This window comes from Ascaphus truei, chromosome 9 (assembly GCF_040206685.1).
Source record: "Ascaphus truei isolate aAscTru1 chromosome 9, aAscTru1.hap1, whole genome shotgun sequence".
In the NCBI taxonomy this organism is placed as follows: Eukaryota; Metazoa; Chordata; class Amphibia; order Anura; family Ascaphidae; genus Ascaphus; species Ascaphus truei.
Window position 1 is genome coordinate 54,978,684 of NC_134491.1, and position 26,826 is coordinate 55,005,509.

A 26,826-nucleotide genomic window follows, 5' to 3' on the forward strand; every position below is an offset into this window, starting at 1 on the left:
AAAAAAAGACTGAACTGCAGCTTTAATGGGAAAACACGATCAAAATAAGGTATGATTGGTAAAAGCACTGATGGCCAATCATACATAAACATGGACTCTAAACAAGCACAAAATAAAAAACTGAAGGGGACTCACTCACTGTATAGGGTGGATACTAACGCACAAATGTTAGGGCTATACGGTCTTATTGCTGTCCAAAGCCTTAAAACCTGACCTGTTGGTGGCCCCTGCTCTAGGACAGGAGTGCTCAACTTCAGTCTTTAAGCACTCCCCCTCTCAGCAGGTCAGGTTTGAAGGATATCCCAGCTTCAGCACAGGTTGCTCAATCAGAGGCTGAGCCACCTGTGCTGAAGCTCTAATATCCTGTAAACCTGACCTGTTGGGGAACCTTGGAGACTGGAGTGTGGTGCACGCTTGCTCTCTAGGGTACAGTACTCCGTGTGGAACTGTTACTCACTGTTACAAGTTAATATCGCGAGGTCTATAATTCCAGTTTATTATTTTGATACAGAATTGTAGGTGCATCTGCAAACTTCACATCATCGCAGAGCTTCCCAGTGGGCCTGGCACCCGCGCCACACAAACCGATGAATGGAATTCCTCTAGATGTGTACGGGAAACCTGAAACCTATCGCTGGAGGACCGCTTATGATGAGGCGTATAATAGGAATAAGGAGGTAGGTTTGCGTGTTCATTATGTGCTATGTGTCCCCATACAAATACTGTAACTGGGTGTCCATTTCTCATCTCGCAGTGCATGTGGATATAACCGCTGGCCAAGACAAGACACGGGTGAGTGTAGAACCAAATTACAACCCTGTACTGTTTTTAACATGTTTTTTAACATTAGATAATAGTGACTGTTTTTGTCTTATTTATTTTGTTAATTCAACTTAAAGCAGCAATACTAACTTTCCCCTTTTTTATGTTTTTGTTATTTTTTATATGTAAAGCTTGTGACAATGTATAATTCTAGATTCTTACCTAAGCTGGCAATCGTTTGGTGCTCCTGTTATAAATCTGTAAAAATTCTGATTGTGTGCCTAAGGAAATGGCTGCCTTCTTTCTCTGCTGCAGTCCAGTCAGTGAAATGCTGCAGCTGATATGTAGCATTGTTTTATTAAGTTTAACACCATTATTGTTATAGCTTCCATAGTAATAGGCAGTCTGCTGTTTGGAACACAGCAACAGATCTGTGTGTGATACTTTGTTGCCAAAGGGCAGTGCTCATAAAGGTGTTTGTCTGAGCCTGTTTCAAAAGAGGAAGTGGATGTGACTTTCTAAATGGTTGCTGTAGCAACCACAGAATGATCAGTACATAAAAAAATAAATAATGGCATTAGGAGTTTAAAAAAAATGCAGTACTATGTAATACGTCAGAACTGATTTATTAAAAAAAAAAAAAAAAACATATAGGATTTAAAGTAATTTTAATGAGTTTTAAAGCATCCTTTGATTTCTATATTGGGTTTTAACACCACCCCCAAGTAGTGCAAGATCGTTGTACCACTTTCCTGTTTGTGATAATTTGTTGCCAATGTTCCCAGCAGTTTGAGCTGCAAACTGTAACAATAGATAATGGTACCTTAGTCATATCTGGATACATTGTAGCTGCTGAGTTACACTGCCTGAAGGATGAATTGAAACTGAAAGGCGGCCATTATGCTAGGCACACAATCAGGATTTTTACAGAATTATAACAGGAGCACAAAACGATTGGTCAGCTTAGGTAAGAATGTAGAATGATACATCGTCACACGCTTTACATATAAAAATAATATTTTAAAAAGGGCAATGTAGTATTGCTACTTTAAAGGATCCGGGGGGTCCAACAGAACTGAACCGCGCTGCTCACAGATCCGATTGCCAGTAAAATAGTTAATTTTTATTTATTTGTTATGTTTCTTCCAAAAAAATTTAAATAAATTCTCCGCTGGGATCACCAACAGATTATGATATTGCGGCTTTCTGTTGGTGATGCAGGCAGCCATACAGTATTTGTAGTTTTTTGCCATGTGAATCCAGCGACCATATTGTTCAACTAGTCTTTAAGAGTTTTAGGGGCTAATTTAGTAGGACCCAGTCCCTAGAAATGGGAGCAGAGTGGTTGAACTCTGCTGCCCCCCCCCCCCCCCAAAGACACAGAGGTAATAAAAAATACCCCCAAGAATGTTCTTGCTCCTCATGAGTCAGAAAGTTGCCCTCTTGAAATTGTGTCTTGACATTTAAAACACTGAAGGCGAAAGTACATTAAGATTCATTCCTAAGGCCCTTGGTTCTGCATATTCATCACGAACTTGTGCACTCCCTTCCTCAGTTCTCTCCCGTGAGACTGCAGCATACCTGTGCACTCCCTTCCTCAGTTCTCTCCCGTGAGACTGCAGCATACCTGTGCACTCCCTTCCTCAGTCCTCTCCCGTGAGACTGCAGCATACCTGTGCACTCCCTTCCTCAGTCCTCTCCCGTGAGACTGCAGCATACCTGTGCACTCCCTTCCTCAGTTCTCTCCCGTGAGACTGCAGCATACCTGTGCACTCCCTTCCTCAGTTCTCTCCCGTGAGACTGCAGCATACCTGTGCACTCCCTTCCTCAGTCCTCTCCCGTGAGACTGCAGCATACCTGTGCACTCCCTTCCTCAGTCCTCTCCCGTGAGACTGCAGCATACCTGTGCACTCCCTTCCTCAGTTCTCTCCCGTGAGACTGCAGCATACCTGTGCACTCCCTTCCTCAGTTCTCTCCCGTGAGACTGCAGCATACCTGTGCACTCCCTTCCTCAGTCCTCTCCCGTGAGACTGCAGCATACCTGTGCACTCCCTTCCTCAGTCCTCTCCAGTGAGACTGCAGCATACCTGTGCACTCCCTTCCTCAGTCCTCTCCCGTGAGACTGCAGCATACCTGTGCACTCCCTTCCTCAGTCCTCTCCAGTGAGACTGCAGCATACTGTGCACTCCCTTCCTCAGTCCTCTCCCGTGAGACTGCAGCATACTGTGCACTCCCTTCCTCAGTCCTCTCCCGTGAGACTGCAGCATACCTGTGCACTCCCTTCCTCAGTCCTCTCCCGTGAGACTGCAGCATACCTGTGCACTCCCTTCCTCAGTTCTCTCCCGTGAGACTGCAGCATACCTGTGCACTCCCTTCCTCAGTTCTCTCCCGTGAGACTGCAGCATACCTGTGCACTCCCTTCCTCAGTCCTCTCCCGTGAGACTGCAGCATACCCGTGCACTCCCTTCCTCAGTCCTCTCCCGTGAGACTGCAGCATACCTGTGCACTCCCTTCCTCAGTCCTCTCCCGTGAGACTGCAGCATACCCGTGCACTCCCTTCCTCAGTCCTCTCCCGTGAGACTGCAGCATACCTGTGCACTCCCTTCCTCAGTCCTCTCCCGTGAGACTGCAGCATTGAGAAGCAGCAATCAAAGGAATACGTAAAAAATCTCAATACAAATTCATCCTCTCTCCAGCGTCATTAATAACCAATCAAAGGCGGCTTCTACCTGACTTCTGCAAACCAAATATTGATACCCCAGTCAGTGAAGGTCATGTATCAAGGCAAATTTGGAGAAAAATGTATGCAAATTGCGTCCCGTTCATCGTGCGTTACTTTGAGTCAACGTATCAAGGTGTTTGTTGCAATTTTTCCGAAGTGTGCGTCAGTTGGGGAGTATCAATATGAGGAGTCGTATGACACAGAATATAGTAAGATTTACCCTGCTCCTCCGTGTGTCACCCAAAGTGTTTTTATTTCACTTTCTATAACCCGTAACGAGTTTATGCGCTTATGTATGTATATCTTTATATAGCGCCATTTATGTACATCGCGCTTCCACAGCTGTAATGCACGTGAGAATAATATAACACATAATGGGAATAAGCGCTTCAGTCATAAAACAATAGGAAAAGGAGTCCCTGCCCCGAAGAGCTTACAATCTAAATGGTAAGTAGGAAGAACATAGAGAGACAGTAAGAGGGTGTTGTGATAAGTGCGTCTGCAAGTGGTCACGGTCGATGTATGAGGTGTATAGCATCAGCCACGGAGGTACCCTTATGCTTTGTTAAAGAGGTGGGTTTTAAAATGTGGTGTCAGAGGGCGTAAATCGGCAAGGAGTTTATGTCAAATGGGAGGAGAGATGGGATATATGAATAGAGTTAGAGGAAGAATGAGGCTGGTAGAAACTTGTAGTTTGAAAATAAGTGAGTTATGTGATCATTTTAATGTTACATTATTAAATGGTGTAGGCTGCCTTTTAAGTGTGAGTTAACAGCACATTATTCTACTACAGGGGTGGCTGAGTCCAGTCCTCAAGGGCCACCAACAATCAAGTTTTCAGGAAGTCCCTGCTTCAGCACAGGTGGCTGTCAGTGGCTCAATCGAAGACTGAGCCACTGATTGAGCTACCTGTGCTGAAGCAAGGACTGATTGAGCTACCTGTGCAGAAGCAGGGATATCCTCAAAACCTGACCTGTTGGTGGCCCTTGAGGATGGGGCTTGGCCACACCTGTTCTAGTAGCTTAGTCCGAGAGATATTTGTTAAAGTTAGTAAGACCTTTTACTGGAGCGACACATTTTTTTGGGGGGGGGGGGGGGGGGGTTGGGGGTCCCAACTTTCCTCTTTACATGGGTATAGGTAAATAAACACAAACATTTTTATTTCAAACCATTTTTATTTAGTGTTGCTTATCTTGTCTATAACACAATTTATATGAAAGTGGGAGACCATACACACAGCCGTTCCAATATATATATTTTTTCTACTTGCTACTGCGTTTCGACAACGTTTGCGTCCGATTCTGGACTCGGAGAGAAACTGACCGTAGAAATGTGCTCTACTGAACTGAAGCCTAGAAAAGTTCAATCATGGAGTCTCGGGATTTTCCAACGCCAACCCATTTCACTGCAAATAAAAACAAATATACAAGGTATCATTTTATGCCTATGGGGAATATTCACTTTGTACATGCATGTGCTGGACAAAGAAATGGCTCACCACCATACAGTATGTAGTGTAGCATGTTTGTATGTAGTGTAGCGTGTTTGTAGCATGTTTGGGTTTTTCATTGGTGGCCACAAAAATGTGACGCGTTCTCGGGTAGGGTTGGTAGCCCCTAATATGGATACATCTGTAAACTACTGTATGTGGAATAATGGTCTAGGACATTTGGCCGCGGTTGTTTTGCCGCGACCCCATCGACGCCGGTGTTTACCCGCCACTCATTTCGCCGTATGACACCTCTCTTTATATATTTTTTCACATTAGTGTTTGTGTGCGGTGTTCTTCTTGCTACATGGTTTTTACCCACTCTGCCTATCCTGCTCACCAGGCACTCCGATGTGGTTTTCCACAAATCTGATGTAATGTTGCGCTTTTGCCGGGAGTTCTTCCCATTTCCTGGCTCCTGTTGTATCACTTTTCCACCCTGGCATGGCCTCATATTCCACTTCTACTTTCTGTAAAATTTCTTGATTTGCTGTATAAACATAATTTACTAATAAATAAGACTGCTTCACACCATATACAAACATTACATAGCAACCAAAAATGGTTGAGACCTTTGCAGCTCATGGAATTTTAACCCACAGGCTTAAAACATACATACTAGATCCCTACGCTCCCTTACATGCTCTTACGCCAGGGGTGGCCAACTCCAGTCCTCAAGGGCCACCAACGGGTCGGTTTTAAGGATATCCCTGCTTAAGCCCAGTTGGCTCAATCAATGGCTCAGTCATTCTGTGGTGAAGCAGAGATATCCCAAATACCTGGCCTTTTGGTGGCCCTTGGGGACTGGAGTCGGACACCCCTGTCTTACACAAATAGCAAAAGATGTCCTGCTTTAAACATATGGAGATCAGTAATCATACACATAGTGTAGATAAGATAAGCCTAACAGATGTAAAACCTATTTGGCTGTCTTTATCTAATGGTTAAAGACCATGTTTATTTACTAAATAAATGTACTAATTTGTAAGTTTTACAAAACTGCACACCTTGTGTCTACTACATCATTTTCCTGTCTTGTTTTCAAATACTTTCTGGACAAGGTACCTGCCTCTCTGAACAAGCTCCTCACCCCTACCACATGCAGCACTTATCACCCAATATCCATCTCCAAAAGACTGTTCACGGTCCTAAGGTTCAACAAGGAATCCGGCCGCTCCTCCTTCTCTTACCGTGTACCTCACACCTGGAACAATCTACCTGAGACTCCCAAAGTCGCCATCCGTCTAAGTTATTTTAAGACTACAGCTGTCTCACATTTTAATCTTATCTGTAACTGTCACATACGCCCATAATCATATATTATCTTTACTGCATATGTATAAATACATACTGTAGCATGATGTATAACCTCTGTTCATTTAATGTAACCATGTATTTGTCATCATAACTGTGTGCCCAGGACATACTTGAAAACGAGAGGCAACTCTCAATGAATTACTTCCTGGTAACACATTTTATAAATAAATAATTAATTCACTCCCTAATATATCAAGTCTGAACCTATGCAACAGTCAAAAAGATATAAAGCACCAGATTCACAAAGCAGTGCTACGCCACAAAACACCTCATAACTCTTGAAGACACCTTATGGGCCATTCACTTGAATACTAGAGGTTGTTTAATGCAGGGGTGCGCAAAGTTGACCCCGTACACCCCTCCCCCCCCGGCCTTCTCACCTCCCGGCTCACACCCCTAGGCACCCCTCCCCTTCCTCCTACAAGGCTCCGGCGTCACATGACGTTGCGGGGTCATGTGATGTCACGTTGCCATGGCAATATGCCACCCCTGGAAATTCTCCCCTCCCCCCCTGGGGGGGCGTGCCCCCCACTTTGCGCACCCCTGGTCTAATGGAATAAAACGGATTAGTCTTCATGGCCTAAGATGCTTCCAAGAGGATTAACATTATACAGATCTTTAGTAACATACTTACAATTCAATGTTTGTTTAGCTTAGCCATGAGCATGGAAAGCACATAGTGCAGGGGTGGCCAACTCCAGACCTCAAGGGCCACCAACAGGTCAGATTTCAAGGGTATCCCTGCTTCAGCACAGGTGGCTCAGTCAATGATTTTGCCACTGATTGAGCCACCTGTGCTGAAGCAGGGATATCCTTAAAACCTGACCTGTTGGTGGCCCTTGAGGTCCGGAGTTGGCCACTCCTGACATAGTGGGTTATTAATGAAACAGAGATAGTGCCGCTCGGGCCACTATCACACAGAAACTGATATTGAAATCAATCACACAAGTTATACAAGTCAATCAACTCAAACATAACATTGTAACACATTTTCCACTTGTTAGTTAAATGCAAAGAGATTGGCTTCTGATATAACATAATAAACATTTTGGGTTGTAAACTCCTCGTCCCGGTTGTCTTAACTCATATGTATTCTGTGTTATACAATGTTATTGTCCTGCCTCTCACATAGCCCAGTGGGAAATGTTGGCGCCAAGGTAAGTTAATACAATTGCAGTGCAATGCAACACTGTTACTAACCATCCCTTGTTTTATTTGGGCAGGAGTACAAGGTCTGAAGCAAAGACGAGCTCGATGATCAGATGCATTGAAATGACGTTGTAATTATAACTAAGCCATTGTCTGTGTGCTGCTCTAAACTGCAGACAAAAGGAATCGCACTTGAAATACCAATATCTACGATATCCGAAGTACGTTAATAAAAATGACACCGCAAATGCATGTGAAGGCAAACGCAAATTAAATGTGTTTTATTTCATAGAAAACGCGTTATGCAGCAAAGTTTTGCACCAATATATTTGGAGTAGAACGCATCTGTACAAACTGCCCTGCTGTGGTTATGAAAAATGCAACGGAAACTTGAAACAAACCTGGAAAATGTGGGATTCTCTTCCCATTAAGTCTGTAGGCAACACCAATTTTAATCTCGTCCAGAGTATCCAAAATATCCAGTTTTGTTAATGCCAATCTGGGAAAACATTAAATAGACCGAAAAGTTGTGCTATTGTAACCATTTTATATCTATTGACACCGCCCCAAACTACATGTTTAAATAGATGTTTCTACTTCTTTTTGTAACCTTATTAAAACTCAACTAGCCCAAATAAATAATGCGTTTTAATGGAATGCCTTGATATTCATGCACCGTAGCTGCATCTTACCTTCCAGTTCAACAAGAAAGTTGAAGTTGTGTGTTTTGCACTTCAACTAAACCGGGGGCGGCCAACTCCCAGTCCTCAATGGCTACCAACAGGTCAGGTTTTCATGATATCGCTGCTTCAGCACAGGTTGGCTCAGTCATTACAATGAGGCAGGGATATCCTTAATAGATGGCCTGTTGGTGGCCCTTGAGGACTGGAGTTGGCCACCCCTGCTCCAGACTGAAAAGAACAGACTTACGCAGTAAAGCCATTGACCATATGAGCGTATCTTAAAATGACCAGGTCTAACCAGCCACATCGCCTCTTCCTGCCTGTTGTCACTCCCCATTCATGGCCACGAGACTGAAGAAGAGTGCCAATTTCCTGAAAATAGAGGAAACACCAGAAGATTCGGGGAGTGCTCATACAACACTCTGCAGTCTATGGATGTACACATAGATCTATATGGAGAAAACCATAACAAATGCCAATGTGTAATTAACGGGGAAGAATAAGTGTCCCTCCAATTAGTTGAACCATCTGAAAAAAATAAAGGTGACATTAACTCAATGGGTTTGAAAGGAGCATTTCCGGGATCGGTTGTAATTTATAAAAATGTTTGAGCAGGAAAAAATCCATTTAGAGTTGCCTCTTGTTTTCAAATATGTCCCGGGTACAAAATAATATACATGTTAGAGTAGGCAGACTCAGGGCTGACCTTAGGGCAAGGCGGGCGCGGGGCCCTGCGGTCCCTCCTGTCGGCGCCGGGATCCAAATTCCACCTGACAGGAGAGGAGGGAGCTGGGGGTCTCCAAACTGGAGCAGGACCACACCATGCTCACCCCAAGGGAGGGGGAGGGGGAGGGGGTGTGTAGCTGGCGGAGGCGCGTGCGTGTGTATATATAGCTAGAGGAGATCTTACCGAATGCGAGGGGACTTCCTTCCGCAGCATCGCATTGTCATGGCGACACGATGCTGCAGGAGGAGGAGCCCCGGCTTCCAGCATGCAGCCTTGGGCCCCGCCAAAGGTAAGGCCGGCCCTGTCACCGTTCTAGAGTACAAAATACTTGTAACATAATATAATCCTTCTAGTAAGGGCTGAAGGAGAAGCACGGTGGTAATGTCACTGGTGAACCGTATCAGCTCTCCTTGTGACTTTGGCCGAGTCTCTTTATCGCTCCACCCTTGAGGCAGCAAATCTACATTGTAAGCTCTACTGGGCCGGAGGCTCGCTCTGCCTGTAACATTCTCCTATGTTTGGTGTACTCAATACTCACGTTTATTTGCTCTGTTGGGAAAGCTCCAATCCCGACTCGTGTAGTATAGGCTTTAACCACACCGTAAACGTCCCCGATGTTCTGCGGGGGGACGCCGAGACCCGTGCAAACTCCCCCCACTGTACAGTTTGATGATGTCACAAAGGGGTAAGTACCTGCGTACAAAAACATGGAGTGCAGAAAAACAATGTATCACTAGCTGAGGCAGGGATGCTCCGCTCCAGTCCTCAAGCCCCCCAACAGGTCAGGTTTTCAGGATATCCCAGCTTCAGCACAGGTGGCTCAATCTGAGCCTCTGATTGAGCCACCTGTTCTGAAGCAGGGACTGTTTGAGCCACCTGTGCTGATGCTGGGATATCCTGAAAACCTGACCTGTTGGGGAGGCTTGAGGACTGCAGTTGGGCCCCCCTGAGTGTGGTATTAGGAGTGATGTGTGAGCAAGCGGGAAATGTTCTCAGACACCTGCTGTAGGTTGTGTGCAGTTTAACACAAAGACAATGTAAAACAACATTCAAATAATTTCCATTGTATTAATTATAGAGGTTTTTTTAGTGATTTATTTCCTAGCGCTGCTTAGTTATGGGTATCTTTAGGCTACATGCTAGTTCGAGGCTTCTGTAAATGTCAGTTATTCTTTAAAAATTAATGATCCCAACACATGTTAAATAGTCTGTAGTTTGCCAGAAATGCTGTAAAATGGTGAATTGTTTTTAATGAAAACTACTATTTCGATATTCTTTGTTGAAATCCATCCAAACATGATCCTCCTTAGTATGCTCAGCCCACAAACGAATTATTGTACAATGGCGTAAATATCATTACATAGAAGGAAGTCTGAACATATGTGCTCTGTAGTCAAAATGTATGCGTTATAATAATTTCCATCCATCTGTTATTTTTATATAGTCAATATATTATATATGACTACAGTAAAATACTGTGAAGCCTTCTTCCCAGTGCTGAAGAACATTTCAGCTCCACTGAAAATAATGGGACTACAATCTTCACCGGCACAGCCGGAATCGACATGGCTGTGTAGTGAAATAGGGCCAATGACTATATTGGGAAGGTTAGTAAAATGAGCCCTGATATTTATGTTAAAACGTCACAGCACTTCTATATTTTTTTTTTTTACTAACCAAAGTCAATGTCAAGTAATGCAGCATTGGCGCCTTCCACCAATATCTTTTTGGGTGTACCATGAAGAGCTTCATACATGAAATATACGCCATCTCGGACCATGGGCCGTATTTTTTCAGAATACATCTGAAATATGAAATCAAATCTGTTCTTACCAACGCATGAAGAGTAACACAGAATAGACCAGAGAGATCAGGGGTGGCCAATGCCAGTTCCCATGGGCCACCAGGTCTTCGACTGAGCCACTGATTGAGCCACCCGTGCTGAAGCAGGTATATCCTTAAAAGCTGACCCCTCGGTGGCCCTTGAGGACTGGCGTTGGCTACCCCTGCATTTGACCTAAACAATGCACACATCAAGTCCAGATGTAAGCGATATTAGTCGTGTTACCTTGAGTTTTTTCAGTTGTCCTTCAATGTCTATTTCCAGATTTGAAAACATGGACTGGTACTGATGGGCCAGGTTTTTAAATCTGCAGGTCAAAAAAGAAAGGGGATTGTTTTTTGTTTAAGCCAGCGTGGTTTACCCAACAAACAGAATGTAATAAGGTATCGCAGGATCACAATAAACAGTCAAATATTGATATTGAGGGGAAGGAGTGGCTCAATGAGTAAAAACACTGACTGTGAACAATGACACCGGGTTTGAATCGGGGGAGTCTGGTAAAACCCCCGGTGTCAGCTCCTTGTGACCTTGGGAAAGTCACTGTATCTCTATCCCCCGGGATAAAGGCACTTTATAAAATAAATAACTATTCTGTGCTAATGAGACAGTTTAAAACTGATTTCAGAAGTATTGGTAACACTTGTACGTTCAGTTTGAGCTGCAACCTCCTTCGCAACATTGTGTCCCCAATAATGATGGTTGTTGTATCCTTGATGCAACATTAGATACATATGAATGTCTTCAAACTAGCACTGTCCCTTCAAACTAGCACCGTACCATTTATTTGTGGTTACTTTACATTTTGCATTTTTTTTTTGCAAAAGTTTGTTTCGATCAGAATTTCACAAATGTTGCCAGACGTTTGCCAATTTTGCCCCTTTTCACCAGAAATGTAGTAACTGGCAGTATATTACGGGTCACCTGACCTTGCACATGGACTTTTAATGGTTGGGAAACTTTTTTGAGCAGATCTTGTCATTTTTGTTACGTTTTTCATGAAAATATTTTGCCTGGTTCGCTGACTTCAGCGGCAAGTGCGCACATCTCTGCGCAACATCTGATACTGTTACAGGGAAGCATTTACTGGACGACATTCTTAGCAGTGGTCAGCGTGCCAGTAAAAGGTAACCGTAGTTGTTTGCTTGATATCAGAAGAAAATAATCTGGTTAAATGGGCCACAACGCTGGTCGGATCCCATTTCAAAAGTTTTGTGTTGTGTTCATCATTAGGATTAATTAGTATTAATGTTTTAGGAAAATACAAACGACAAGCAAATTCAAGTGGATAAACAGCATGGGAACGCAAGACACTTTGAAACAATGTAATGTTAACATTACTTCATATACAAAAATACTCTACCTTAACGAAAACTCATCAAAGTCGGCCAGCAAGTCACAAATCCGAAGACCGGTCCGGGATGCTTTTGATGAATATGTTGGTCCAATTCCTTTCTTCGTAGTGCCAATGCTAACAAAACAAAGACCGTGGTATTACAACAGAAACAATTTTCAACAGCACTTATGAATATTATTCATGTTCAAGGCCATATTCCAGATGTACAACTCTTGCTTCCCTTCATCATATTAAGGAAAAGAAGGGGCGGTAGCCGTGTTGATCCCCTCTTCCATGTAGTAACAAAGGGAAGGAGAGGGAGGAGGGGGTATGATACCTTTTATTGGACCAACAAGTAGTTGATATGTTCCAAGGTTTCAAACCTCTCAGGGTCCTTCATCGGGTGACTCTGACCCTGATAGGCTTGGAGGCTTGTAACATCTAAACTACTTGTTGGTCCCATTAAAGGTATCATACCCCCTACTCCCTCGACTCTCCTTTGTTACTGAATTATATTAACTAAGCAAATATGGTGAAAATGAAGCCAAATCAGTGTCCACAGTACTGGCACTTGGAAGCATCTCTATGGTTTAGATTTAAAATATCTTTCTAAATTCCTTGTATCGATCAGGGAATAATGTTCAAGCTTCAGTAGATACAGAAAATTGTGCTTTAGTCCAACTGATTACTGAGCATTATACACAATATTTTGCTTTTATATCCAGACATGCTTTTTTTTCTTCTTCAAATTAGTATGTCATGTGCCAGCTGCATATCTATAATGTCTAAGTGCAAATTGCACCATCGCACACAGAGGTTAATGAAAGTCGGAAATGACAACAACATCAGTCATTTGACAAAACCCAGAAGTGGTGGAAAACTTGACAAACTTCCCAAATGGAGAAAATACCTAACAGCATGAAGGAGTTGTAATATAATTACTTTTTCCCCTCTTGTGCTTGACGCTGCACTTCTTGAAGACCATCAACTGCCTGGTGAAAATCACAAACTAAATAGCAGAGAAACAGCATAAAAACCACAGAGAAAACAATGAGAATGTGATCATATTCACTATCCTGCGTAACTATCAAACAGAATGCTGCAGGCGACACTGCCAAACATGTATTCTCATTGGGAGCATCAAGTGTTGTTTAACACAGTTTGTCGAAGGAAAGGAACAGGTTGTTGGGTAGAAGTAGCTTTACTTTAACACATGTTTATACATTGTAAGATTAATGTGCCGCCGAGAATCATTCTTCACTGCCGAAAGGCCAGCAATGCATTGGCCCTTCTGGGAGTGAAGAAGTTAACACTTTTGAAATCATGATCTATTATCATTAACACATTGATGGCTGGGAAGAATATTGCAGTATTGAGTAATACTCTCCACCAGTGGTGGAATAGATCAGGGGGGCTCAACGCTAGTCTTCAACCCCCCCCTCCAACAGGTCAGGTTTTAAGGATATCCCTGCTTCAGTACAGGTGGCTCAATCAGTGGCACCCTGTACTGAAGCTGCGATATCCTTTAACACATGACCTGATGCGAGGAGGGAAGGGGGGTCTTGAGGACTGGAGTTGAGCCCCTCTGGAATAGATCATATTAAAAAATATATTTGACATGGTAATACCATAGCTTGCGTTGTTGGGCACAGCTAGTATATACACAAACATCGGTTTGACAGGATGGTGCTAACTATAATAATATTTTAAATATGCTTTTCTTCGTTTATATGAAATACTCACCAATGTGTGCTCTGTCAGATATTATTAGTCTTTTCTCCCAGTCCTTTAAACCTGGTAAACAGAAAGTTAAACCAGTTGAATTTGTACTCCGGCAATAAAACCCTACTATAACTGTAGCTACGCAAGTAGTAATAACAATAACTTTATTTCATATAGCGCTTTTCCCACAATGGGACTCAAAGCGCGTCACAATTACAGTATAGCACGTGGTACGCAGCACATAGGAATGTTACAGACACAGTCCCTGCCCAGATGAGCTTACAATCTATATGTTTTTGGTGCCTGAGGCACAGGGAGATAAAGTGACTTGCCCAAGGTCACAAGGAGCCGACACCGGGAATTGAACCAGGTTCCCCTGATTCAAACTTCGTGTCATTGGTATCAGTCAGTATCTTTACTTACTGAGCCACTTCTTCCTATAAGGAAGCAATACAAGGAAGCTCTTAAACTCTGTTACAGATGTCGAACGTACGAATAGGATGTACTGTTGTATTTCCTGCCCTGCAATGCGCCCTAGGACAATATTGCTGTTATAATGATTGCTCTCATCGTGGTAATGTTTGTAAACATAGCTGGTCTCAGAGAGCTGGCAGTACACAGTGTATAATCAGTATAATTAGGGGTGATATAATCAGGAGGGGAGTTTGATATTTCAATACGGTTCAGACACGTGTCACGATTACAGGTTTTTTTAATTGTTTTCGTTGGTTCTTCATTTTTGCAAACAGTTCCCTAACCCAGGGGTTCCTAACCCCAGTCCTCAAGAACCCTCAACATGTCAGGTTTTAAGGATATCTCTGCTTCAGCACAGGTGGCTCAGCTAAAATGACTGAGCCGCTGATTGAGCCACCTACTGTATCCTGAAGCAGTGATAGCCTCAAAACCTGACCTGTTAGGCGTTCTTGAGGCCTGAACTTGGAAACCACTAACCTAAGCAAACAGCCACTCCTACGCCCTCAATCAAAGTTAACACGAATAGTACTTTCCTCTTCGTCGATGTGCACCAGTGTAAAATACAAGAGAGTTATTAATGCAAAGAGGAAAATAGCATCAACAGTAAGTGCAAACATTGTCACACCTTATTAAAATACCCAATATTTCGCCATATTTACTAAGTATTCTGCCATAAGGCACAATTTACAGTCAATTTAAGTCAATGGCTGTTGGGCCTCATCCAGGGTGAGAGCGCGCGATAAAAACAAGGAAATTCAATGGTAGCGTCCATACTGCGCGTGCACATGAGCGTGGGGAGGCACAATGCGCGCAGAGACAAACATTTTTGTCTTTGTCGCACTTGCCCTGGTCTCGTGCGCGGTTCAGCCAATGAGGGCGAACCGCTCACGTGACGTCATGGGCAGGCCCCCTACTCGCGCAACTAGCAGGCCAGGAATCGCCCGAGCAACATGAGCGCCTAACGTCACGGCGCTCGAGCACCAGCGCGCTCGCTTTCACCCATGGACGAGGCCTAAGGTGTCTTCTAGCTCCAGGAGGTGGCATATAGCAGTGCTTAGTAAATATGGGCCTTTATGCTTTCATATAAATATGCTAACCCCAGCCACATTTACCTTACCCGTCTACTGTCACTTTATCAGCAAAACAGACATTTACTATATGGGCAGGCAGCAAGGTTTTAATCCAATCAAATCTTAAAGATTCGAAGGTCAGTTTCTGCAACTTTAAGAATCATCGACGTCTACTGTACCTTTCTTTTCATTTTTTTCCGCTTCTTCGAACAGGCCGGGCAGGTGTATGACAACTCCGTTACCTGCAGGGACACGCGGACAAGATTAAAAAAAAGGAGAACTTACACTTCAAAGTGTCAGAATGCCATCACGCACATCTTTACGGAGCTCTGAGATGCTCGTGTGTTCCGCTGTTAAGTGCGGATTCATGAGCCATTAGTGATTACAGTTCTGTTTCGTGAAATATATGTTATTTTGCTGTATCTGAAAGTAGCTGCTGGGAGAGAAGAGCAATACATTTGTTCTGTGTAAAGCTGCACATTAAATCCCATTAGGGTTATAGATTACCAAACGCATAAACCTGCTTCTGAAGGAAGAAAAAAAAAATGTATTAATATGCCACTGGGGAAATATGGTCTGGCTACATTTGTCATCAGAAAAACAGAAATACTATCATTTGGGGAGTTTTGTAATAGCTGTTTTTATAGATTTCTTACTAACATTAGATAAAGTCAGTGCTTTTTACAGTAAAAACCCATTAACTAAACAGCATGTATGTTCAGGTAAGAGGGTTATAAAATAAAACACTCAGGGAAGTACTGAATACTGGCCATGATGCAATTTGTGCTCGTGCAGCTGTGTAAATAAACCCCCAAACAAGTGCTATTTTGTTTTAAATTATTTTACTAGCATATATATTTGCTTTATTTTTAATACCTGGTTGTACCCACGTACCAGCTTCACGCTGCATAACCAGCAACCAACCTCGCACTGATGACCAAAAGATCAAAACAGCTGTCTGTGAGTAGGTTTACTGGCTTCGCACTTATTAAACCCAGGCTGTGCTTAAAAGCTGTGTAATACGGCAGGCATAAGCTTTATGCCATGTTAAAATGGATAATAAGTGAAGAGTGACGCACTATGCTCATTTGCATGTCATTACCCAGAATCCCTGGCGGCAGTGCACTTTTGCTAAGCGATAATGGGAAAGACAGCGTTGCAGACGTGTCTGAGATGCGCAAATAGGGTTGCCACGTGGCCAGTATTGACCCGGACTGTCCTGTATTTGGACACTGTCCAGTAAAAAAATTTAGACGTAATACTGGATACTGTATGTATGTGTCCGGTATTATCTCTCTGGACATAGTGACCTGACAGGCTTGGGGGGCTGCAGGATTTTCCCAAGCAGGGAGAGAACAGGGTGGTTGCTAGGGGGCTGGGCAACTTCCTCTTTCCTGACTGGTTGCTGCTGGGTAATGCAGCCAATCAGGAGGAGGTGTCAGGAGCCTGGGGGTGGGGCCAAGGAGAGGAGAAAACAGCATGGAGCTGAGAGAGGTGGGAGAGGTGTGCGTGTGTGTGTCTTGAGCGTGTCGCATCTTTCACCATTGTGTCCAGTATTTTTAGAGAAGTCACCTTGCAACGCTACACACAAATGTACCACAAGTGCTATTTTTATCTTCTGCAGTTTTAGAAAACGTATACATTTTTTTAGATTCAATAAAAGAATGAGTAAAAAGTACAATTGGAAGGGGCATGGGACTTGGGGACTGTTGATAGGGTGTAAGTTTCCGTAGCTGACCGGGGAGATACGAGCCCTGGGTAGCATCTCTGCAGGCAGAATCCGCGGATTTACCTTGTCACTGCGTAAGTGGGATGGTAACTGTTGCTTGTCAAGTTATGAGAGATAATGTCTGACATGGAGAAACAATTATACAGTTATCTGCCTTGCGATGCTACAGGCCAGCGGAAACACATCCAAGTTTATGTTCACTCTGACAGTACACAACTACACAATACAGAACAAATACAACTGAAATAGCACTGCAGTGACACAAAAAGGAATACAAGTTAACATGAGATACTCAAAGATAATCTGTAAAAAATAATCCTTTTGTGCTCTCTTTAAAAATGTTCTTAATGCCGCAGACCAAGCAATATCCTATGTGTTTTTTACTTTTAACAAATCAGTTCTGTATTACAGTATGAGGAAATACTTGTAGCATTTTTTTAAAACAATACTGAATAACATTTTTAATGTATTATAATGTAACAAACATTTTTTGTTTCTATAGCAACCATTTACCAAGTCACATCCCCTTCCTCTTCTGAAACAGGCTCTGGCCCGCCCCTTTTTGAGCCCTGCCCCCTCTAGCAGTGCACCAATTGTATCTAGTGACTGCCTGGTCACATGATCTTCCCCACAGAACTTTGCATCTTTGGTCCAATACTGCTGCACTGACGGCCATTTAGTGAACCCCCGAGCCGAGTCTTCGCCGATTGATCACAGGAGAACGGATTGATCAGCAATTTAGCTAATTACTTATCCGTATGTGGATTGTATTGATGCACATATTAAAGGGGAAAAAATATGTATATATAATTTTCAACAGCAGCTTGGACTGCTGCTTTAACATGAGATAATCGAAGAGAATCTGCCAAAAATAGTCCTTTTGTGCTCTCTTTAAAAATGTTCTTAAAATGCGGTTCACAAAGTCAGCTGCACTTTGAAAGAAGGAAGAAGTTACCCACTGTGTAAGTGGTGCTTATGGAACCTAGTTGTCATGTGATTGTAGATTAATAAGGATGGCAAAGCAAAAACAGAATATACTCGGTTCCAGAACCTCTAAAAGCCAGAAGCCCCCCAATAATCTTTAAATGGTTGGGGGTTATTAAACCAAGTAATATCAGAAATCCCCGCTTCTGATTCAAACAAATAACGGTGAAGTGTTTGTATTTCGGATAGAAATGTAAATTGATCTCTCTAAGAATTAATGAAGCAACAGGAAATTGTGGATGAATGAAGTTCTGACAGGTTGGGTAACACATTTAGGTTATTCCTGACATGATCTGTCTGAGCCAATTAGAGTGTTTACGTCTGACAGCTGTGTCATCTGTTTGTCTACCTAAGAAAGTGCACAAGCAAAGCAGAACAAAACATTATTTTGTTATTGTCAAAGCATCAGTACATTACTACACAAAAATATCTAGGATACGTCTGCTAACCTAAAATGTGTAACAAAACAAACCTATATTTGCCTTCATATACCAACTTTCTGCATATTCCCATGCTTCACTTCTTAAACAAAATATCAAACAAACATGTACAATACTCTTCAAAATGATTCAATTGGACGGGGTGATTAACTAATGGGAATTGTAATCCACGCTTGTTTCCTCCAGAGCGGAACCTTCCGGGATGGTGATTTAATACCGTGTCAATGTGAATGAGATGTTCTAAGTCAGCACACACATTATATGACTATTCCCTTTAAAACACCGAGGACTTATATATATATATGTATAATTACCTAAAACATCACAGAGCCAGCTACTGCAGATTGCTATTTCCCCCATTAAAAAGAAGTCTTACCGAAAACCGAAAACGCAGAATGTATTTCTCACCTACTTGAGGGATTTGTGTTTACAATTCTGATAATATTTTTAACCCTTTTTGGTTGATACTCAAGTTTAATTATGTTCTGTGGTTTTCGAGTTGTACAGAGAGGAAGAAAAAGGAGGAGCGGGTGGGGAGGGGGAGGGGGAAGTGGGGGGGGGGGTTAAGGGGAGAGAGAGAGTGGTGGTAAAAGCCAACAGAATACAATGTATGGTTAGTGTTGGAGGTAAAAGATGATAAGCTCCCTGTCATTGGCCTTCAGTCTGAAAACTGCGACCGTGACGCTCTGGTCCGCATGGATAGCGGGATCGTAAATGGGGTTTTCCGGGCGGTGCTATTGCAGTTTACAGAATAGGGGTTATTGGTTGAAAATAGGGGCGTTTATATTGGAACATCAAATAAAAATATCACTTGTGAGCACAGTCACGTTTCAGGCCACGGCCCCAGTGTCTTCTACAGCGCACGCTGCGCAAAGAAACACCGCCCCTCAATGGGGCTGGGCCCAGTACACACCTCCGCGCGGGATGTGCAGCTGCGCTGTACTGCTGTTTTTCCCAAAGACATTGAAATTGAATTTAGAAGTTGCGACCGAGGGGTGGCCACGCCCCCGCTGGCGGTTCAGCCAGTGAGGGCGAACCAGCCGCATGAGGTCATGGCCACGCCCCTGGAAAACCTCAGCCACGCCCCCCCCGTCGGAAACTTTGCAGTCTTGTCCCAGATCGCAGATCACGAAGCGCTGTGCACGCAGACGGCCCCCCCCACCCGACGGGCGCGCGTTCTACAGTGCACGCTGGGACCGCGGCTTCAGACAGGTCGGCAACCCTGCTTTTCACCATTATTTCCTAGCATTCAGTGCTTCCACTGCAGCTAGGGATTCTGGGAAATTACATGCAAATGAGCACACAGTGCCACCTTTTACTTCTTATCCATTTAACATGGACCCCTATGAGCTTATGCCTGCCGTATTACACAGCTTTTCAGCACAGCCTGGGTTAAAGAAGTGCAGAGCCAGTAACCCTACTCACAGACAGCTAATTTGACCTTTTGGGTCTCATCGGTGTGAGGCTGGTTATACTGGTTTTGCGATATGAAGCTGCGATATGAAGCTGCGATATGAAGATTGGAACATGGAAAAAAAATTTTTTAAAACTAAACTCAATTTATAGTTTGACATTTTACCACTAGGTGTCCCTATAACAAAAGCCACCTCACTTGCAGGGTAAACAGCTGTCATTTCATCATAACGTAAAAATGTATCATGAAAATGTTAAACAAAATATGGAAATAAATGAGCACTGCAGGTTTTTATTTTCTTTAATTTAATTTTTTCCCTTTCATATGTGCACCTCACAATCCACACAATGATAAGTAATTAGCTAAATTGCCAATCGATCCGTTCTCCTGTGATTGATCGGCGAAGTTTCAGCTCAGGTGTTCACGAAATGGCTGTCAGTGCAGTAGAAGAGGACCAAAGATGCAAAGTTCTGTGGGGAAGATCATGTGACCAGGCAGTCACTAGATAAAATTGGTGCACTGCTAGAGAGAGGGCAGGGCTCAAAAAGGTGTGTTCCAGAGCCTGTTTCAGAAGAGGAAGGGGATGGTTCTTTGTAAATAGTTGCTATAGCAACAAAAATCCTTGTTACATTATAATACATTACAAATTTTAATCAGAGTTGTTTTTAACTAAACAAAATGCTACAAGTATTTTCTCATAGTACTGAACTGGTTTATTTAAAAAAACACACCTGTAGGATATTGCTTGGCCTGCAGCATTAATCCCACATACCTTTCCCTTGCAATGTAAAACACTTGTAGAATATGAGGAAGCATTTTGATGGGTTCATTTTGTTGTACAGAAGATGAGAGACAGAAGCAAGTTATGAGTCTCTCTGACACTTACTGTGTTACAAATGGCATCTCAAATTATTTTACATCGTAAGCTTGTCTTCACATGTAGTCTTTTATCACACAATGTTTTTTCTCCTCCCTCCCACGTTGTACTTCACTGTGGAATATGTTGGAGTCACACACATAAATTATAATAATAATGAAAGATGATTGCCTGGTTACCCCAAAAGGAGAAGAGAAGAATATGTGGATTTCCACCTGTATTACAGATAGTTCCCGCTAACCTCTACGTTCTGGCATTCTGGCATTGAATAGATTGAAAGCGTTGCTAGTATGTACGGATGATATGTTTCTGGTACCAACACGTGTAACACACACAGCGTAATATCTGCGTTGTTCTTGAAAAATGTATGACATCATTATTTAATAGTTATCCCTCATTACTATCATTTTACTTTGATATTTTTGCAAAGGAAAGATCAGCGCTTGTTTAAAGTAATAATAATAATAATAATTATTATTATTATACAAATAATAATTATTATTATACCAACAATAATAATAATACCAATAATAATAATAATAATTATTATAATACCAATAATAATAATTATTATTATTATAATACCAACAATAATAATGATAATAACAATAATACCAATAACAATAATTATTATAATACAAATTATAAAACTAATAATAATACCAATAATAATACCACCAATAATAATAATTATTATTATAATACCAATATAAATAATACCAATAATAATGATTATTATTATAATACCAATAATAATAATGATAATAACAATACCAATAACAATGATTATTATAATACTAATAATAATACCACTAATAATTATTATACCAATAATAATAATTACTATAATATAATACCAATAATAATAATAATACAATAATAATTATTATTATAGTATCAATAATAATAATAATTACTATTATAATAATAAAAATAATCGCATTCTTAAATAATGTTTACAAATAAAACATGCACTTACCAATAAAGGAAAGCGCTTTAGAATTTATAATACCACTTGGGAGGAGATGGAAGTCGTATTCTTTTCCTTCAACCACCACCGTGTGTCCTGCATTATTTCCCCCCTAATACAAAGGGAACAATACAAAGAATGTCACAAATATATGTATATTGTATATTCAATCAAAACAAAAACTAGCAAACCTTCAAACGTTCAACAATGATGTACAGTATTATCCTATGTTATCATCATCCTCTAGTGTGGGGGTTCCTTGTGTTCCTTGTCATGTGTTACACGTATGACTAATATGAAACAAGGTACGACAAATGAATCATTCATGTCTGCAGTTTCTACTGTTCAATGTGCGGAATAGGACGACAGAGGCAATGAAAAAGCACAATATTCACACTAAGGCCGTGTGTATATTGCCCGCGATGGGCGACGGTGAAGTTGCCCCAAAACAGAAGCATTGCCGCCGCTGCCACCGCGTGCGCTTATAGTAAGCGCGACGGTGACAATGCGACAGAGTGACGTCGCGTTGCGAATTTTGGTAGCTGGCAATATTAGATTTTTCAAGGGCTGTCGCCTCATGTGACAGCCCCTGAACTAATCAAATGCCAGTACGCCCGCGACACCGCCGCAAAGCGAAATATAACTTTCGCTAGCGATGATGGGTGACGTCACCCGTCCCGCCCTGTTGCCCGTCGCGGGCACTATACGCGTGGCCTTAAGCAGCAATACTATTTCCTTTCTTGTTTTTGTGTGTATATGTAAAGCACGTGACACTGTAGAATTTTACATACTTACCTAAGCTGGCAATCGTTTGGTGTTCCTGTTATACATCTGTAGAAATCCTGATTGTGTGCCTAACGAAATGGCTGCCTTCGAACTCTGTGCTGCAGTCAGTAACATGCTGCAGCTGATATGTAACATTATATTACTAAGTCTAACACTTTATTGTTACAGCTTACAGAGAAATAGACAGTCTGCTGTTTGGAACACAGCAACAGATCGGTTTCTGATACTTTGTTGCCAAAGAGCAGGGCTCAAAAAGGTGTGTGCCAGAGGCTGTTTCAAAAGAGGAAGTGAATATGACTTTCTAAATGGTTGCTGCAGCACCAAAGGATGATCAGTACATTAAAACAATCATCATCAATCATTACAAATGGCATTAGTTAGAGGGGAATAGGTGAAACACATAGCTGAAAGCAGAAATAGTTTTAAGTAATGTACAAAAAAGGAACATAGATTAGGAATATAAGAAAACACCATCACTACTATCATTTTATAATTCTGTAATTTTTGTAATTTATCATTTAGTCTTTATACAGTATGTTAATTTGATGTATGAAGTTATGTGAGTGTCTTTATATGATTGATATAATTTAAGCATAAGATATGATTTAGAATTTGTGTTGCAGTTCTGTAATGTGTGTATGGTTTTTGTATATGAAAAACAATAAAACAATGTATGATTTTTAAAAATGGCCTCAGAATTTATATAAAAAACAACATATAGGATTTTTCAAGTTTTGCTGCTTTAAGGGAATTACAGTATGTCATTAAATTATAAAAATGAGATAAACTCAAAGGTAAGATATGAATAAAGACATATATACATTGACAGTAGCTGTACAAAGTTGCTAGAATGGAAAGTTCTGTTAGTGTATCATTTTTCATTTTCTTTCTGATCATGTATGTACTGCAGCACCTTATAGTATATTGTGTAGACAATTTAAAAATACAGGGAGTTACATATACAGTTACAGAAGAGAGCATTTGAAATCTGATTATCTTACCATGGTGGTACAGAACAAAATTGAGTTGGTAAGCAAAGCTCTAAATGTAATACGTAACATAATGTGTTAATGATTTCAATAGTACAACTGAGGGACACCCTTATTAGTACAATTATTGAGGTCTAATACAAGAAAAATTTTTTATTAAGTTTTAAGTATTGCATTTCAGTTGGCCAAGTGCTAAAATCTATTTCCAAACGCACTGTATGCTCATGTGAGCTGGATTAGCTATGGATAAATGTCGAGTATGGTGGCAAAGCTCTCCATCCTTTACATTTAGGGATTCACAGAACTTCGACTTTGACATATTTTTGGTATTCAAGGGATATACATCAAGAGAGGCAGTTGTGTTTCGCTAAGGCAGACATCAGACTGTTATACCGCTACACATAATAAACACAATGTATTTATATCAAGGAATAACTCTGAGGGTCCAATATCTCCATTATAACACAAGCAGTATTATTATTACTATTAATATACTACAGTCATGATTACAGCATTTTTATTATTTCATATTGTATAACACGGTTTTCTAAAAATGGAACTCAAAGTGCTTCACAATTACAATATAGCGCATGGTACGCAGCACATAGGAGTTGTTACAGACAGTCTCTGCCCAGAAGAGCTTACATTCTAATTTATTTACCCACGGTCACAAGGAGCTAAACACTAGGAATTGAACAAGGTTCCCCTGTTCAGTATCATTGTTTATAGCAGGGGAGCACAAACTTTTTCAGCTGCACCCCGCTCACCTTGCTCAGCGGCGTCATATGACGCTGCAGGGTCATGTGACGTTACGTCACGTGACCCCGTTGCCATGGAGATTGATGTGTGACGTCACTCTGCATGGCACCGCGTCCCTGCAGCTCTCCAGAACCCCAGTAAGTTAGTTGCAGAGGCCTCACGCGATCCCCCGGCATTTAATTTAAATGCCTGGGGGGAAGAGCGCGGGACCTCTGCAACCGCCTGCGCCCCGCAGACAAATCTTCCGTCCCCCCTGGGGGGGGGGGCGCACCCCCAGTTTGCGCAACGCTGATTTCGAGTCAGTGTCTTAACGCATTGAACCACTCTCCTCCCTGTAGCTTTTAATGGTTCGTTGTTATTTCATGATTGTGTTATTCTTCAGTAGAAAGAGTTCTTACCCCATGGAGCCCAGCAACATATGACTTTCCCTTCTATAATGGTTCATGTAATATAAAACCTGACCTTCTCCTACTGTATTTTTATTTTAGATGGTGCTGGGCTGATCTCAAGCATACCCACAGCAGACGGAGCTTTAAATAGCTATCATATTTGTCCACATTCTGCAGTGGTATGATGTGTCATGTTCAGTGGGTAAAGCTATGAAAAGTCTCCTATTCTTGTTCATAAGAAAATGTTTACAGAAGAATATTGCATTAAGACTATAGTTTTACAGTTAGATTGTAAGCTGTTTGGGGCAGGGATTCCTTTTACTAAAGTTAATGTTATGTTTCAAATGCTTATTCCCATTATGTGTTATATTATTGTCACATGCATTACTGACGCGCTGTGTGCATGGATGGCGCTATACGGTATAGTTAAGATATACATACATTAATCCAGGTTTCCTAATGAAATGTATTGAAACCTTGACTAATGCAAACTCTATACCTTTGTTAACGAAGCAACTCATGCTTCTTTTGAAGTGAAACTTATTTGCTGGCACCTACAGGGTTTCATGGGAAAAAATCCTTGCGTTGTAACAATAAAAACATAACGCGAGTGACGTCACGGTAGTAATAGTCGTGCGTTGCCGTCGCGCTCGCGCATGCACACATAAACACCATCTGGTCTCGGCCTTCGGCGTGCATGCGCAGAGGCCTCTTGCGCTTGGGCACCGGTGCACCAGCAGCAGGACACGGAGACCACCTAACCACACACCCACAGAGACACACACACAGAGAGACACACACACTGACACTTGCACACAAACACACACAGACTGACACACTGACACACACTGATTGACACACACACAGACACACACACACACACACACACACACATACACACACACTGACACACAAACACAATTACACTTGCACACAGACACACACAGACTGACACACTGACACACACTGATTGACACACACACACACTGACACACTCACTGACAAACAGACTGACACACACACTGACTGACACACACCGACTGACATACACACATAGATTGACACACTGACACACACACTGACAGACACACAAGGAATTCACAGTTATTATAAATATGGAGGTGCAAATAGTTAAAACACGCATTCTAACTCAAACTTCTTTGCGTTTTGGCACTGAAATTGTGTTTTGATTTTTAATTAAAAACATCACCATCACAAATACCATTTCTGTGATAAAACAGTGACAAAAGACAAAGAAGTTTCACTTAAAATGCGCGTGCTTGGCACACTCACCATTTTTTAAATTACTGTTTTTATTAACATAGGATTGAAGCAGGGGGTCTCCAGAAGCTGAATCCCATTAATTTCAGCTCCGGAGACCCTCTGCTTCCCGAGATACAGACTTCCGTAGGGGTGCCGGTATCTCAGCAAAGTTTTAAGTTCCTGCGTCAAGCTGGCCAATAAGAAGCTGAACCTGATGAAGTCACGGCTTCCTATTGGCCCACAGGGCGCGGGAGCTTTGAAACTCCGCCATTACATGAACCCTGCTAGCCGAGCGAAGCCGCTAACGGCAGCCCCTATGGAGGTAAGTAACTTCAGAAACGGGGTCCCCGGAGGCTGAAATGAATGGGGTTCAGCCTCCGGAGACCCCCTGCTTCAAATCTATGTTAAAAAATAAACAACATCACAAAGAAATTGCCAGCTTGGAGTGCCTCTTTAAATAGGAATGGTAGAATTGCTGTTTGTGACGGGGAAGGAAGGGGTTAAACTTATTTGTTATGCATTACTGTGTTTGCCCTGTCCCAGCCATTTTTATCCCCCATTTGCAGGCCATTCCCTGCCTGCGAGGTCAAAAGACAAGATGCATTGCTTGCCATACCCTCTAACCGACACATGATGACGGTATAGAAGCCGGCATTTCAATGAGAAATACTAATTCTAGAATGAAAGCACCCATAAACCTGATTTTTGAGGTGCAAATACAGTGAATCACTACATGCACATACATATCATTTTTACAGTTATAACACAAACGTAACGTTGTTTTAATAAAGTGTGTAAAAACTGCAGATCTTAAATGTAAGGCAGGAGGTATTGTTTGTAAGTCCAAGCAGGAATTCCGTGGACATACAGCTGTGAGATGGGTGAATGAGCTGCGGTATTTTTATGACGGAGTCTCAAAGGGATCTGGCTGATTA

The 26,826-nt window shown here is 41.9% G+C and overlaps 1 protein-coding gene across 1 annotated transcript in view; it reads right to left on the reverse strand.

Annotated features, from left to right (window-relative positions):
* Window positions 1-4,639: 4,639 nt before the first annotated feature.
* Window positions 4,640-26,826, reverse strand: part of ADSS1 (adenylosuccinate synthase 1) — a 28,101-nt gene continuing 5,914 nt past the window's right edge. The window contains exons 2-13 of the mRNA XM_075614938.1: window positions 21,715-21,817; window positions 15,471-15,533; window positions 13,769-13,819; window positions 12,968-13,034; window positions 12,053-12,160; window positions 10,918-10,999; window positions 10,527-10,653; window positions 9,388-9,542; window positions 8,370-8,494; window positions 7,841-7,938; window positions 5,314-5,463; window positions 4,640-4,889 (exon numbers count right to left, since the gene is read on the reverse strand). Of these exons, the coding sequence (XP_075471053.1) occupies window positions 4,837-4,889; window positions 5,314-5,463; window positions 7,841-7,938; window positions 8,370-8,494; window positions 9,388-9,542; window positions 10,527-10,653; window positions 10,918-10,999; window positions 12,053-12,160; window positions 12,968-13,034; window positions 13,769-13,819; window positions 15,471-15,533; window positions 21,715-21,817 (1,182 nt within the window). The 3' untranslated portion in view covers window positions 4,640-4,836. The remainder of the gene's footprint in view (window positions 4,890-5,313; window positions 5,464-7,840; window positions 7,939-8,369; window positions 8,495-9,387; window positions 9,543-10,526; window positions 10,654-10,917; window positions 11,000-12,052; window positions 12,161-12,967; window positions 13,035-13,768; window positions 13,820-15,470; window positions 15,534-21,714; window positions 21,818-26,826) is intronic.